Genomic DNA, 16,734 nt, shown 5'->3' with positions numbered 1-16,734 from the left:
TGTATTCAATGGGAGTGCACAGGATTTATATTTTTAATTTTGAGAACAAAGTGATTTAATCTTACTCAATAAGTAGATTCATAGAATAGTAAATTCTTTTTCCCTGATGTGTGACATTTTCTGTTTCTTACCTATGAGAAAAGGAAGTTAGTTTGAAGAAAAGTTTAGTTTTTAAAATTGTCCTCTAACACATGCACATTAAAAGTACAAATAATAATAAAAGTTATATAACAAAAACAGCTGTCTTTGTCCTCACTTCTCCCTACCTTAAGTCCCACTGTGCCCTGTACTGGTCCTGCTAAGCCAAATAGAGCCCGGTGTCGTTTTTTTTTTTTGTTTTTTTTTAATGTTTATCTTTTTCTTTTTTATGAGTTATAATTATGTTCTTTTTTCATTTTATTGATTTTCTATGTATCTATGCACATCAATACTGCCATACACTTAACACATGATTCCTTGCCTCAGGCAGGCCTTGTAGAAACCCTTTATCTTCCCACTGCAATCTGGGCTGTAGTTCTGCCACACATCTCTTGTCCTGAGACTTTCTTTTGCCATCCTCCTAAGGATTTCCTTTTACCTCTCTGTTGACTTGGATTCCTTCGTTATCTAGATCCCATCTCTTTTTTCCCCACCCCTTGATTTATTATCTTATTTTCCTTAATTTTCTAAGAAAGAGAAAGTAACAAGAGAATTTTTTTAACTCTTTCATGTCTGAAAATGTTATTGATCCACCTTCAGAGTTGTTTTCTCATTTGAATTCTAACTTTTTTTTAATCTTAACTTCTCAGTTATACATTGTAGCTGATTTTCATGTCCCTTTACCTGTTCCTCTTTTCTCCCCTCCCCACCCTCCCACACTTTCAGAGTTAATTTAATGTTTGACTGGGTGTGGAATTCAGGGTTGGAAATCACACCCAACTTTCAGAACATTGTTTCAGTGTTGCTGTTAAGTCTGAAGCCATTGTGAATCCTTTTTTTTTTTTTTTTTTTTTTTTTTTTTTTAAATGTAACCCACTTTTTCTCTCTAGAAACTTTTGAGATCTTTTCTTTATTTCTGGTTTTCTGAAATTTACTGATGATGTGCTGTACTGTGGACTTTTTTCTCATCCCCCCGCTTTCCAATTATTTTTTCCACTTACTTGGCTCTTTCATCTGGAGACATGTTTCCTTCAGTTCTGAGGATGTTTTTGGTATTCCTTGATAATTTCCTCTTCTCTTTTCTGTTCTTTTTCTGCAAGTCAATTAATAGATGGTTAGACTTTCTGGACCTTACTTCTCTTCTTTTTAAATTTATTTATTTATTTTTAATTGACAAATAAGATGTATATATTTCCTGTGTATAAAGATGTTTTGAAATATAATTTTTCTTCTGTTTTCTTGGAAGTTTTTTCAACCTCATCCTTCAACTGAATTTTGAATTTTTTTTACATTTTAAATTTGTTTTCTGGTTGTATTTTAAAGCATCCTTTTCTTGTTTTGTTGAAGTACATTCTCGTCTCGATTTCTCTTTTTTTTTTTTTTCTTTTTTAGCGGCTGGCTAGCATGGGGATCAGAACCCATGACTTTGGTGTATATTCTCTTAGAGGATATTATTAATTTTAGTTTTTGAGATTTTAAATGCATGTGGTCAAGTATTATTTTTAACTGGAGGTCCATTCTTAATGCTTTAAGATTTATTTTGAGGAAGTTTTACAAGATTATAATGCTATCACTGAGTTTTTGGATGTCTGAATTTTGGCATTTAAAAACAAAAAGCAGGATATAACATTTTCTTGTTTTGAAAGCAGGTTTTCTTCGTAGACTTATTTTCTCTAAATATTATTTTTTTCCTCCCTTTTACAGACCATAAATACTGTATCAGAAGTAATTCGAGGCTGCCAAGTAAACCAGGACTACTTTGCTTTTGTAAATGCACCTTCAAACCCACCAAGGTAGGAAAGAGGAAATATTGAGATTCCTCTGAGGAAATAAAAACTTACTTTGGGTTGTTAATATATCTCATACACACATCTTACTCCTTTTAAACAAATTTAGTTGTATGTTTTGAGACTAGAAATTACCTGACAAGACAAACATATTGTATTTTAAAAGAATGTGTGGTCTTTGGAACTTAGATATTTAAGTTTCCTTCCACTTCCTAGCTGTGTGCCTTAAGCAAACCAATGATTCACTTCTCTCAGCTGCAATTTCTTTTTCTGTGAAATGGAGGTGGAAATACTTAACTTACCGGTGTTCTGGTTATGGTTCTTCAATTAACAAAAATGACTAGTAATTGATTTGTATACTCGGGTTGCAGTGTTTCAATTTGTTCTTTTCTTTTTAAATGCAACAGACCGGCAATTGTAGTACTTCTCATGTCCATGGTTAATGAAAGGCAGCCATTTGTATTGCGGTGTGCTGTTCTCTATTGTTTCCAGTGTTTCTTATATAAAAACCAAAAAGGACAAGGAGAAATTGTGTCAACACTTCTACCTTCCACCATTGATGGTAAATAATTTAGTTCTAATTTCTGTTTTAAAAATTACATAATTGTCTTTTAGGCTTTTAATTGAATCTTTCTCTGTGCTTTAGCCTGAAATATTTTGTATGCTTAAGAAAAAATATCTGAGTTCCAAGGCCTGAATATAAATATATGGAACAGGTTTTGGAATCAGATCAGAGTTTGCAGTGTAGAATTTGCACTTCTCTTGCTGTGTAACTTTTGGCAAGTTCTTTTTGACTTGAGCCTTATTGAGTTATAGAGGGGATACTCATCTAAATGTGGGTACTTCAAAAAGTTTGTGGAAAGATTCGTATTATCTTTTAAACTACTTTTTGAAGTACAAACTTTTTGAAGTACGCTGTAAGTGGGGATAATACTCGCCTCATTGGGAGTATTGTGAGGATTAATTCAATTCAGTATGTAAAGCATTTATCCAATACCTGGCATGTAATAAATGTAATAAACAAGCTGCTGTTAATAGTAATTACCACTCCAAAAATAAATCTTACCATTAAATTACACTTAACATTTTGGTCTATTCCTGTGGTCTAAGTTAGAGACATTACCCTTTTTGTTTGTTTTCTTTTTGTTTTGTGTTGTTTGGTTTTTGCAGCTGGCCAGTATGGGGATCCAAACCTTTGATCTTGGTGCTAAAAGGTGGCGCTCTAACAGGCTGACATTACCCTTTCCGTGGGTTCTTTAAAATTTCATTTTACTGAGATAAATTCTTTAAATATTAAATGTAGCATTTCCTTAAATTTGTTTTGGAAATGTTTCTAATTGAGGTAATAATTTTCTAGAATATTACTGTCATCAATTTGATGCTTAAAGTGTTGTTATACTTCTTCATTCTGTTACTTTTCTTCCAAGACACCTTTCTTTCATCATTTAGTCTGCTTTGAAAAGCAGATTTTTATTGTTTTGAAAATATTACTTAGTACTTCTAATTAACAGATTTATAAATAGTATTTAATAGTATTTCATACTATTTTTATATGTGTAGAAAACAACAGTTTTTTAAAACTTGGTTTACTCTCACACAGTTGAATTCTAATATGTTATCATCTGCCTGCCATTCTTGTAGCAACAGGTAATTCAGTCTCAGCTGGTCAGTTATTATGTGGAGGTTTGTTTTCTACTGATTCCCTTTCAAACTGGTGTGCTGCTGTGGCCCTTGCCCATGCTTTGCAAGAAAATGCTACCCAGAAAGAACAGTTGCTCAGGGTTCAACTTGCTACAAGTATTGGCAACCCTCCGGTTTCTTTACTGCAACAGTGTACCAACATCCTTTCACAGGTAAAATATTACATGAAACTTCTCTAAGGGGGAGAAAAGTTTCAGCTATATGTTTTGATATCAGTATTACAAGAATTTAAGGATAATCTTAGAGGATGCAGATGAAAAAGAAAAGAGAGAATTTATCCGCTTAATAGTTTCTTGTAGCCAGAAACAGTTTTCTGGAGAGAAAGCAGTAAATATTCTTATAGGAATGGTTTTGCCAAATAATTATAAGGTCAACATCATAGTGGAAACACGTATTCAGGGCAGAAAGGTATTTTTTGGTTTTTATTTTATTTTTAAATTATTCACAGTGTTCTTGCATGTTATTTTCTATTTCTTCTCAGTAACTGAATTCAGGTCAGTTTATGAGAGAGAATGAATTAAAGTAGTTTGTAGCTATGTACTGCCCTCTCTTTCTTCCCACTGCAATTGATTGTCCAGAAACAAAAATAGACTAGCAGTTCATTGCATAAGTAGTTATATAAAGTGCCCCCTTGATGTTTGTGAATTTGAAATCCTCAAGTCTCCAAAGCGTATAATTTACCTAGTAAAATGTAGAAAAACATAACTGAAGTTTTTTGCATTCCTTTAGATTCTAAATGAGAACAACAAAGCTTCATTGCTAGGCATATAGGAATATGTTAGGCATATAAGAATGTCACTTACTATTACATGATTTGCCCGTGTATACCAACCTTGCTGTTAAAGCAGTTCAAGTTAAGGCTTTAGCAACACTGCAAAGTAGTCGACATTAAGAGTCACTTGGAGAGTAAAAATGTGGATAGGTCTAAAATTACTTTGTCCACTGCTCTAGCAGTGGAATTATCCTACCCACTACCCATGATAATGTGCTGTGTGCTCCTTTAGTTTTTAATTTTGCCACACTCATTGAATTTTTTCCTTATTTTAAGTTGTTAAAGAAACATCAGTGCCATCCAAAGAAGTTGGCTTAAGTGAAATGAAAACTTTAAAATTAACTGTAGTGAAAAGGGAGTTGAATGTTGTTTAAAATTGGTTTACTTCAATTGAAAGCTTATTTTATTTTTGATTTATCACTTATCTCTTAGTGATTAAAAAACTACCCATAAATGTTTGTCTTTACTTATTTAATATTTGTCATTCTTATGTTTCTGTCTGTTGAAAACAGCTTTGTTTAAACCAACCAGTAATTAACTGTCTGATCACCATCACCACAGACTTTGCTTTAACATTGTAATTACAATGAATGCATATCCTAAAGGTAGTGGTGTCTTTACCACTGTAAGTAATCAGAGTGCTATAAAATTATCCTTTATACTCTAAACTGTGCATCATTTTTATGCAATAAAAGAGCTGTGCTCTTCCAAATTATTGGTTTGGGTTTGTATAAAGACTGAAAAAGTAACTGAGGGACTTTTCTAGATTTAGATTTTCCTAAAGAACTAATATTTATGAGTAATTTTTAATGTGTAATTTGCAGGGTGATAAGATCGACAGACGGGTATGTATCACTTGATTAAGCTTAGGCATTTTCCTCTTACAACAAGGCTTTTTCTTTGCCTTGGGTTTTGCTGATTGATTTTTTTAACTGCTTGTTTGAAGTTACGTTCTACTCACATTTTTGTGTGTCAGCAAGTTTCTCTCTTTCATAAGTGGCTCTCCAGTTTTTCTCCATGGGATATTGTAGTGGTGTTACTAAAACTATGGGAGTGAACATCTGAAGCTATATACTTGTGCTTTCTCGGGGATGCTTGCACTTTCTGGAATTCCTTGGTTTTGGTTTTTTCTATTTTTTCCACAAGCTTGCTTCTTTATTTTCCCTGAAATCATTTCAAAGGAAGTAAAATTTAGGTTTAAGAATTTTGTCTTTAGTTAATCAGTACATGAAAGAATGTGAAGACGTTTATATCACTTAGATTATTTTAAATATACAGTAAGTGTAATTTTATAATTTGAAAGATTTTAAATACAATATTATGGATTATTCTGCATATAACCTACATGCTACAACCATTAGGGATTAGTTTTCGATGTGTGGGAGGACAGTGTTATGTTTTGTGTTAGGTTTTGTTCTGCTTTGCTTTTTTTGAGTGTTTGGCATAAAAGGAGTGTACCTTAATATCCATGTTTGGGCATGTGTTTCAATTGTACAATTTGGGTAGTAATAACTGAGGTCCCATTAGAAATTATGTCTTTGTGTATTAGCATGATTTAACATGTGTTAATAACTTACACACACATATATTTGGTAGCTTTAGCCTGCAGAATTTTTAACATTAGGGAAAGTATTTTATAAGCATACATGTCAATCATTTAAAAGGGAAATTTTGAGGTATTAATTTATATTCAGTAAAATGCACAGGACTTAAGTGTTCAATCTGGTACTTTGTGATGGTTGAGTGTACCTCTGAAACCCCCACCCAAAACAAGATATAGAACGTTTTCATAATCCCAGAAAGCTCCATCATTCCCCTTTCCAACTAATTCTATGTCCCCAGAGCAACAACTAGAAAACGAATGTGATCATAATATGCTAGAACCTAATTTTAATGCTTGAACACTAGTTTAAAATGTTAGCTTTTTATAAGTGTTTATAAACAGTGCAAAAATATTAAACTTGGAGTGCACATAGTAGGAATGAGAGGGATTTTTATTTATAAAATGTAATAGGGAAAACATAATAGCTTACGTTAAAAATTAAATGATTCTGCTTCAAATATTTCGTTTGTGGTTCTTTTCCATCCTGTAAAATCTGAACACTCTGAAATTATAATTTCAGCCTGTTTGTTTTTATAAATCTCCTCAGTGGTTCACACACTGTAGGGACTCTGAGTATGTGTACTTTTTCTTATATTTCATATCCTCTTAGCCCTTGTCTTTGATGAGTTACAGATATTTTTTCCTGGTATGGCATTTGTCTTTTTACCTCGGTGTTTTGGTTTTGGATGTTTCCCCTCAGACTTTTCTTGTATGGCTTCTGCATTTTAAGTCGTATGTAGAAAGGCCTTCCCACTTCAAGATTTTAAAGAATTTAGTTGCATAGAATTTAGTTGCATGTTCATCTCATATTTTCTTTTTTTCCACTTAACTCTTTGTTCCGTTTTTCTCAATGAACTACATGTGATATGGATCCACTGATCTTTTTCCAGATAGCTATATAGTTGTCTCAATATTTTAAAATTCCATCTATAACCCACTGATGATTATATGCTACTTTTTTCATATAGTAAGCTCCCATTTGTATATGGGTCCATTGGGGACTTTCTCTTCTATCTCTTGACTCCCCTCTGTTCATGATCTAATATCCCCTCATTACTGTTCTTTTTTTTCACAGGACCCCTAGTTATTTGCACTTATTTATTTTTCCATATGATTTTGGGTATCAGATTGTTTAGTTCCAGAGGGGGGAAAAACCTTTTGGTATTTTTATTTAGATCACATTAATCTTATAAATTAACTTAGAATTAACATCTTTATGAAGTTGAGTCTTCCTGTCTAAGAACATAGGTGTCTTTATTGGCTTATGTATACTTTTGTGCTCTTTAGGAGTTTATTTTTTAAATTTTCCTTGTTTAGGTTTTGCACTATTTCGATTAGACTCATTCCTGAGTACTTTATCTATTTTTCACTGTAATAAATGGGGTGTCCCATTCTATCTTCTGACTGGTGATGTTTGACTTTGCTCTTATCCTTCAGTTAGATCTCAAAGGTCATACTTCTAGAAGAGTCAGATTTGAATCTAATTCTGTTTTTCTTTACTCAGACATAAGCCAGTGATTTGATAAGATGCTCTTGTATATATAATGTAGATATATTTGGCACCTGCAAATGGTTATTTTAAGTAATAACAAATTTCTTATATAAAACCAGGGAGATCAACAAAACATTTACATTTATGCCTTGAGTAGTTGTTAAGTCCTCTATTGCACATAGTCAATTGAGAATAACTATGTTTTTAACTTTCCAATTTACATGGGTAACATAAAGATGTATGGCATAGTAATGACATAGAGGCAAGGGAAAAGTAAAAATAATGAATGCATCATATAAAAACTAAATTCATATTAATGGTTACTTGGTAAATCATTTGAAGAAGTCCTTTAAACTTATTTAATTCTATTTTACATATACCTGAAAATATATTATAGAAAGGCCAAGATATTGACATCAAAGTTCATGAAATTAGAATAGTCTGGGTGGTATAAATTTTTCAAAACACAGTAATGGTTATTCCAAATCCATTTCTTGTCTAAATCTTTCAATAATTATATTTTGGATATTTTCTGAAAACTGCTCTAAAGTGATCCATTACTGTGCTGATTTATTTCAAACAAGTTTTGTTTTTCTTTAAAAAAAATACATGTTATAGTAATATATGTAGGAGCAGTGGCAATATTATAAACTTTTATGAATTAGGAGACTATTCCACATAGGAGATGTAAATATATTATATTAAAATTCAGTAAACTGTAATTCTGCTGGACATGCTAATTTTCAATATTGTTAAATTATACTTGGCAGCATATAGTCAGTAATTCAGAGCACTTAGCTATTTTAAATAAACCTTTTTCCCCTTCGATTATGTTTGTGATTTCTCATTACCTTGCATGTTGTCACTGAGTTTGTAGCATAGTTTGTTTATTTTCTTGTTAGAGAATATATTCTCTCATGGAATTTGACAAAATGATTCAGGAGATGATTTCTTTGTATTTTTCTTGATGTTTTGGGAGAAGTTCTATTTGTCCTTTTATCAGGAACTTGTTTTAAAAGTTCTGATAGAGATATCATAAATTTTTTCCTTAAAAGGCAGACCAGGTTTCTCTACAAATAGTATTGTAAGTAACCCAGCATATGCCTATGAACATGAATCGATTGTAATTTCTGTACTCTTTTCATTTTGGGAAGTAAAGCCTGCGGTAGACACAAGAATGTGTTCTCTTGTTCAGTTTTTTAAATCTGGATTCCTGACACATTTTTTATAAGATGTGAAAATTCTTTTTATGCAAATGGAAGGAATCTTGGAGCAACTTTAAGTTTAAAAAAACAAAATGAATGGAAAGAGATCTCTGCCACCTTATCTATTGCAGGGAAGCAAAATACAGACAAGAGTTGGATTATTAATGTTGCTTTGTACCTGGCTAAGCAACTGTCCCATTGCAGTAACGCATTTTCTTCACAATTCAGCCAATGTTCCATTTGTATCCTTTACATTTTAGTAACATGTGTAAGTGTTTATTTTATATCTTTTTTATTTCTTTTCAATTATATAAATATTTGAATTCTCTGTTAAGGTCGTAATAATGCTTGCTTAAGTGTTTATTTTATATCTTTTTTATTTCTTTTCAATTATATAAATATTTGAATTCTCTGTTAAGGTCGTAATAATGCTTGCTTAAGCTGTGTGTGTGTGTGTGTGTGTGTGTGTGTGAGAGAGAGAGAGAGAGAGAGAGAGAGAGAGAGAAACCTGGGGTGTGTGTGTGTGTGTATCATCATTTGATTTATACTGACCTGGGTGTGTGTGTGTGTGTGTGTGTGTGTTTGTGTGTACCATCATTTGATTTATACTGACCTGGGTGTGTGTGTGTGTGTATGTACCATCATTTTGATTTATACTGACCTGGGTGTGTGTGTGTGTGTGTATACCATCATTTGATTTATACTGACCTGGGGGTGTGTGTGTGTGTGTGTGTGTGTGTGTGTGTGTGTGTGTGTGTGTGTGTGTGTGTATGTACCGTCATTTGATTTATACTGACCTGGAATATATAGAGAATTTCTTATAGGAACTCTTACATGAAATATGTCAAATTCAAATTGCAAAATAAATTGTTCTAGATATTATGAATTATTAGCCTCCTTAACAAAGGTTTCAGCTTACAGGACAAATTGCAGAAAATCTTGGAGAGGAAGAGCAGTTGGTCCAAGGCTTATGTGCCCTTCTGTTGGGCATTTCCATTTACTTCAATGATAACTCACTTGAGAGCTACATGAAGTAAGTAAGGGGAGAATGACTCACTAATGGCATCAAGAGATAATGATACATTTTTTTCTTCCAAAGTATAGTGTAGATCAAGCTTTTATGTTTTGTTCTGATTTTGTGGGTTTTGTAAAGCATCTTAATATGCTTATCCTTATAGAGAGAAACTAAAACAACTAATAGAGAAGAGGATTGGCAAGGAAAATTTCATAGAGAAACTAGGATTTATTAGCAAACATGAGTTGTATTCCAGAGCGTCTCAGAAACCCCAGCCAAACTTTCCCAGTCCAGAATACATGATATTTGATCATGAGTTTACAAAGCTGGTGAAAGAACTTGAAGGTAAGACAAGAAGGTTTATATTGATATTCATTAGAAAGTAATTGATTATATTGTGTATATACTGGATGCATGCAGATTATATGATAAACCTAAAACTAGAATTTTTTTCCCTACCTCTTGATCTGTTGCCCATTGAAGGACTTTTGGCTTTCAGTAAGATTGGAAAGATTATTTCTTATGTGTTATGGAGTTAAGCTATATGTTTTTACTGATTAAGTCTTAATAATAAAATAGTATTTAAAGTGTTTTAAACAAATTTAAATAAGCTTTCTTTTACAGGTGTTATAACTAAGGCTATTTATAAGTCCAGTGAAGAAGATAAAAAAGAAGAAGAGGTGAAGAAAACATTAGAACAGCATGACAGTATAGTGACTCACTACAAAAATATGATTCGAGAGCAAGTAAGTACAAATGAATTATGTACTCTCTGGTTATTGATACTTTCTACTTTAAGGAAGAATTTTTCCTGGCATTTCAAACGAAAGAGGATACACAAAGTAAAACTTATTATTTTCCAAAGCTTCTGAGTATTCAGCAGAGTGCTTAATATGTGCAAAGCACTGTTCAGGATGTTGTGGATAAAAATATGAGTCAGTCATGTTCCCCTGTCAGTCCCATAGGGAGAGAAACCTGTAAATAGATTACCATAACACATATATTATAACATATTAAGTCTAGTGTTAGAGAAAATCGAAGGTATATGGCAGCACTGACAGGCATTTCGTTTAGCTAGGTAGGAGCAAGGGCTTGCAGAAATCAGAGAAGCTGAGTCCTAGAAAGATGAATAGGAGTAAGATAGGCAAAGGAAGGATAGGGAAGAGTGGCAGAGGCTGACATACAGCATGATAAGTTTGAGTTTAGTGTTACTGGCACATACATAGAACAATCTGGTGGCTGGGAAAAGGAGAAATTTGAGGGGCAAGGCTAGAGGGAGTGAGCCAAAGGAGATTGTTGTGTGTAAGCTAGTGATGATAATAGCTACTCTTTTGTTTACTATGTTCTGTGTGCTCACTAAGCACATATTAAACACTGTCTCATTTAATTTTTACAACACCCCTAAAAAGTAGTTATTATTTTAGAATAAATGAGGAATCTGAGACTTAGAGAATTTAGACTTGCCCAGGGTCACTCAGTAATTGATGGAAAAGAATTCAAATATGTGTGTGTTACTGGGGCTCTAAAGCTCATACTATATGATAATAAATATTGTTACAATAAAATCTAAGTTCATGTAATTTTCTGAATTTCGGAGAATTTCCTTAGGATAGATCCTCAAATGTCATTCAAAGGGTGTAAGCATTTTAGAGCTCTAAGGTGCTTGTCGCCTAATGCCAAATAGCATTTTAAATGGTGAGAATATGAGGGTACTTCAAAAAGTTTGTGGAAAAATAGAATTAAAAGATAATATGAATCTTTCTATCAACTTTTTGAAGCACCCTCAAATGTCAAAAACATTGAATACAAATTATATTGCATGTACTTGATCAGTTATTAAGTGATCATTAAAAATTTTGTCTGTGAAAACTTTGAAGCAATATGGAAAAATTATGATAGAATAGTAAGTTAAATGTTACAAAATTATATATGGACTGGTTATGAGAAGTTTAAAAAACATGGATTGGAAAAAAATTAGAAGAAAAAAATATATCAAATTCTAACTGTAGTTATTATCAGCATGTTAAGAATTGGAAGCTCCTTTTTCTTTTTTTCGATCTTCTAAATGTCCTGTTATATGGTTGCTTTTAATGTTAAAAGTGATATGTATATATACATATACTAAGCTTCATAAATAGTTTGGTGTAAATTTCTTAAATGCTTTGATGGACCATAAAATGAAGTTTTTTCATTTGATTTTTTCCATAATTGCAGTGAGATTGCTGGCTGTGCTACAGTGTCTGTTAATAGGGCCTTACTTGAAATCTTACAGTTCTGCTGCATGTTAATTGGCCTTGTGCGTAAATTAATGTATTCCTGCTTAATTATTAAGTTATATTGGAAGTGTTTCATATCTTATACTGACCCAAAATAACCTTTTTTTAAAATTTGTTCATTTCCTTAATGTTAATTAGTATGAATTTAAAACACTTGAATTATGTTTTGCTTCACAGGATCTGCAACTCGAGGAATTAAGGCAACAGGTTTCTACGTTAAAGTGTCAAAATGAACAGCTACAGACAGCGGTCACACAGCAAGTATCTCAGATTCAGCAGCACAAGGATCAGTATAATCTTCTTAAAGTACAACTAGGTAAAGCATATTTAGCTATCACTATCGTGGCGTCCAGGTCATTCCATCCTCAAGAGCTATACAAAGTCAAGCAGATTCTTTTTGTGGGCTAATCTTTCTCTAACTTTAATCACTGTGACAAAGGTGTAAATTAGAGTTTAAAACAAAATAGCATTGTAGTTAAAAGTAGTTAAGGCTGGCTCTTTAGAGTTTGAAGTTGAAACCCCGTTCTACCTGTTCATATGACTCATTGATTCTCAGCCCTGGTGATATATTAGAATCTCCTAAGAAGCTTTAAAATAAAATACCAATGCTGAGACCCCAATAATATTCCTGATGTAATTAGTCAGGGGTTGGGTCCAGGCATCAGTAATTATTACAAGGCTCTCCAAGAGATTTTAATGTATAGTCAGTTGAGAATGACTTATGTAATTTTTCAGTTTCCTCTTCTGCAAAATTGAGATAATAACATTTGAGAATTGAATGAAATAACATATATAAAATTCTAGTTTTGCCTGTCAGGAACTCAATATGCTCATAAATACAGTCATGCATCACTTAACAACAGGGATACATCCTGAGAAATGCATCGTTAGACATTTTTGTCGTTGTGTGAACATCATAGAGTATACTTACACACAGACCTAGATAGTATAGCCTACTATGCACCTAGGTTGTATAGTATAGCCATTGTGATCCTATGGAACCACTGTCATTTATGCAGGCTATCATTGATCAAAATGTCATTAAGTGGCGCATGACTGTAGTATCATTCTATAGTGCTTATGATTAGAATGCTAGCTACTTAGAAATATAAAGTTTGTTTTATTTATATGAGACTAAAATTTTCAGAAAAAAAATTTTTTCTTCCTTTATGACAGTGATTTGTCAATTATGTCAGTCCATATAGAAAGCTATTCCTCTTGGAAGATTTTTTAAATGGATTTTATTTTCTCTTATATTCATTGACAGAATTGGAATTGAAATCACTGTAATTCTTAATCATAGGTCACTGACCATGCAGTTTAGCCAAGAATGCTGTTTTCTCTCCCAGAAACCAAGAAAATATCAATTCTCTGTTTTTATCAATTCACTATTCTGCAAAGATGAAATGTGATTGCATAAGGCTTCCAAAATAATTGAATTAAGAAAATCATATATTTGGATCTTAATATTTATATTAATCTTATATTTGAATCTTCTAGTTCAAAAAATGGAAAACTTAAGTTTATGCTGGCCTTTTTAATGTTATACCTACCCAATAGGAAAAGACAATCAGCATCAAGTTTCTAACAGTGATGGGGCTCAGATGAATGGTATTCAGCCAGAAGAAATTGGTAGGCTGCGAGAAGAGATTAAAGAATTAAAAAGTAATCAGGAACTTTTACAAAGCCAGCTAGCTGAAAAGGACTCATTGATTGAAAATTTGGTAAGTAAATGTTAAAAGTTTTTAAATAAGAAGTTAAGAGTAATTGTCATTATCCTGCTCATTTGTTCTGCTGGATCCCTTAAACCAGATTATCATATATTAGGATTCTTGAGTATGAGCTTTGGAGTCAGACTATCTAAGCTTTAGTGCTTCTTAGCTAATTTACTTTAAGCAACTTAGTTAACCTCTTTAAACTTGTTTTCTGATCTACAATATGGTGGTGGTAATATCTGTTTCATTGTTGTGAGACTTAAATGGAATTCTCAATACCTAGAAATAACTCATTAAGTATCTGCTTTTATGTTCTTTTTCCATATGACTTCAGGTAAATGTTTAGACTTAATAAATTACTTAGTATAAGTATAAATTTTTTAGCTATGGAAAGTTGTAGACAATATGTGTTATGTTGAAATTTTATCTTGGCTATAAAAATTAAAATGTCGATGTGAATTTTTTGGTAAGCGTGTGTAATATATAGCTTACATGTGTACAGTTCTGTTTTGATTTCTTTTCCTATCTCTTTAGACTGAAATTATTTTATTGTTTATTTCTTTGCTATTTGTAGAAATCATCCCACACATCTTCTGGCATGAACGAACAGTCTTCAGCAACAGCTTCAGCTCAAGATTCTGAACAAGTTGCAGAATTAAAACAGGTAATTTTCCAGCTTGATCCAAGTTCTGTTTTGTCTTGTTTTAATTATAACAGAGTAACAGACCTGTGGTTTTATTTATCTAGAACTACTCTGTCAGATGTAAGCAAAATTTGACAGTTGGAAATCCAGAAACTATTTTTAATTATATGGTAATGGTATTTTTTTATTTTTTATTGGTGTTCCTTTTAACAAATCTCAGCATCTCACCCATATTATTTGTAAATTATCAGTAAACTAATAATTAAAGAAAACTTTAAATATATTTATAAGCTGCAAATATAAAGATAAAATATGCTATTGACTATGATAATTGCTTGACCAATGTACTGGGTGTTTAACCCATTCTGTCCAGGAAAATGTTTAGAATTAGAAAAGGGAGAAACAGGGCCGAGCCCGTGGCACACTCGGGAGAGTGCGGTGCTGGGAGCGCAGCAGCACTCCCACCGCGGGTGCACTCACTGGCTGAGCGTGGTGCAGCCGGTCTCAAAAAAGGACAACAAAAAAAAAGAAAAGGGAGAAACAGGAAACTTGTGTAGATCTCAATTAGATGACTCCAGCTGAAAAGCTAAATTAACTTTTTCTGCTGTGGTAATTTATAATATCTAGAAAAGCAAATTAAACATTTTTTACTTGATTGATTTATAATGTTTATAAATTCCTATTAAACTAGATTATGCAGAGTTATCTTTATCCAATGAGAAAATGAGATGTATCAGAAAAGAAAGGAACTGTTTACATTTAGAATTATATAATGTAATAATAGGAAGAAAAACCTAGAGGAGTTTCAGATTACTCATTAGCATACTATCCCTAAACAGGTTCTAGGTTGGGTTTTCTTTTTTTTTTATTTTCTTTCTTTCCTTCTCCATCTTGTCTTTCTTTCTTCCTCCCTTTCTTATTAGAAAAGGAATGTGTCATCTTTTTAAAAAAATCCAAGCAATACTAAAGTAAGAACTAACCATCCTTACCAACCCAGACCTGACTTCCTTCTTCCACTACTCAGCTGGCCCAAACCCTCTGACGTGGCTGATCTGAGGGAGGAATGACTATACACACATTTGATAACGTCTGTGTACCTCAGAGTAGATTGTAAAATCAAACGTTTTTTTAAAAAATCACTTGTGATTAAGGATTTTCAAGTCTCCAATATGTGTCCACGGTGTTTATATGGGGAAGATTATTAATATGCTATTTTGGTTTTATTAAGTCTACCTACACTAGAACTGTATTAAAATGACAGGAATTGAGTTATTAATGTATAGCCTTTGTTTGTAAATTCCAAGTAAAAATTTTTACTATTATGTTTCCCAGTGAAACTTTCATTAGATATTTTTACAAAAGAGAGTTGCCTTTTAGTTTTTTACTTTTTCCAATTTATTTTCTTTTATAAGCTTTAGATTATTAAAATATATACACATTTTAAATGATAGTTTTGGCTTTTTATAATACATATAGTAAAATACTGTATTAAGTAGAAAGCCAAAATGGTTCATAATCTCATGGTTATGTAAACTCATTTTACTACCTAAAAAAACAAAACAAAGAAAAGCCACATGATAGAAATTTTAAAAAGAACAAAAGAAGAGAACTTTTTACATGCCAGCATCCTACCATTCCGTGTCTCCAGACATTACCAAATAACCAGAATGAGGGGAAATATCACCCCTGGTTTAGAGCCACATTATAATTGCTTTTCTTTTTCTGTACTTGGGGGAGGGGTTGGAAATTCCAATATTAATATAAATTTGATTCACCAGTTTTCACTATAGTACAAGTGCTTTTCTATATGTTTGGTGGCCCCTAATCTAGAGATGTTCTCTTTTGCCATTCCACATAATAAACCTATTGTTTTCAGCAAGGAGAGGAGGAACAGTGGCCTGATGTGTGAGACTGGGACAAGGATCTAACACAGGCCTGTAGTTTTTAACCCCATTTTTATCTGTACTTCCAGAGGTATTTAATGGTATCTCTGGAAGTATTGGTAATCCTTTTGGTAGTTATGTATTTGTTGTAAGTCAGGTATCAACTTGCCTTTCTCAATAGTTAACCCAGGTTTCAACTTTCTCAGGTGTGCTGAGTTAGTTATCACTGTCATTTGCTTTCTGAAATTCCCCCTTTTTTTTTTTTTTTTTTTTTTGTCTTTTTTTCCGTGTCCAGCAACGGATCACAACCCTCAGTGTTGCCCCCGTACCGGACCGGGGACCGGCGACGGGATCGCAAGCCTCGGCGTTGCTCCCGCGCCTCGCTCAGCCAGTGAGCGGGAGCCGGTCTGTACGTGGGATCCGAACCCTCGGACGGGAGCGCCGCCGCGCTTCCCAAGCAGCGCACTATCCAGTGCGCCACCGGGCCGGCCCCTAAATCAGACA

At 32.9% G+C, this 16,734-nt stretch overlaps 1 protein-coding gene across 1 annotated transcript in view; it reads left to right on the top strand.

Annotated features, from left to right (window-relative positions):
- Positions 1-16,734, top strand: part of USO1 (USO1 vesicle transport factor) — a 70,086-nt gene that overhangs the window by 48,210 nt on the left and 5,142 nt on the right. The window contains exons 11-20 of the mRNA XM_008567299.1: positions 1,843-1,931; positions 2,333-2,487; positions 3,567-3,778; positions 8,830-8,940; positions 9,613-9,731; positions 9,877-10,058; positions 10,338-10,459; positions 12,167-12,305; positions 13,550-13,713; positions 14,279-14,368. Coding sequence (XP_008565521.1) covers positions 1,843-1,931; positions 2,333-2,487; positions 3,567-3,778; positions 8,830-8,940; positions 9,613-9,731; positions 9,877-10,058; positions 10,338-10,459; positions 12,167-12,305; positions 13,550-13,713; positions 14,279-14,368 — 1,383 coding nt within the window. The remainder of the gene's footprint in view (positions 1-1,842; positions 1,932-2,332; positions 2,488-3,566; positions 3,779-8,829; positions 8,941-9,612; positions 9,732-9,876; positions 10,059-10,337; positions 10,460-12,166; positions 12,306-13,549; positions 13,714-14,278; positions 14,369-16,734) is intronic.

The sequence above is a fragment of the Galeopterus variegatus genome, unplaced genomic scaffold, assembly GCF_000696425.1.
Source record: "Galeopterus variegatus unplaced genomic scaffold, G_variegatus-3.0.2 Scaffold309, whole genome shotgun sequence".
In the NCBI taxonomy this organism is placed as follows: Eukaryota; Metazoa; Chordata; class Mammalia; order Dermoptera; family Cynocephalidae; genus Galeopterus; species Galeopterus variegatus.
This window is presented reverse-complemented; position numbering and strand designations above follow the sequence as displayed.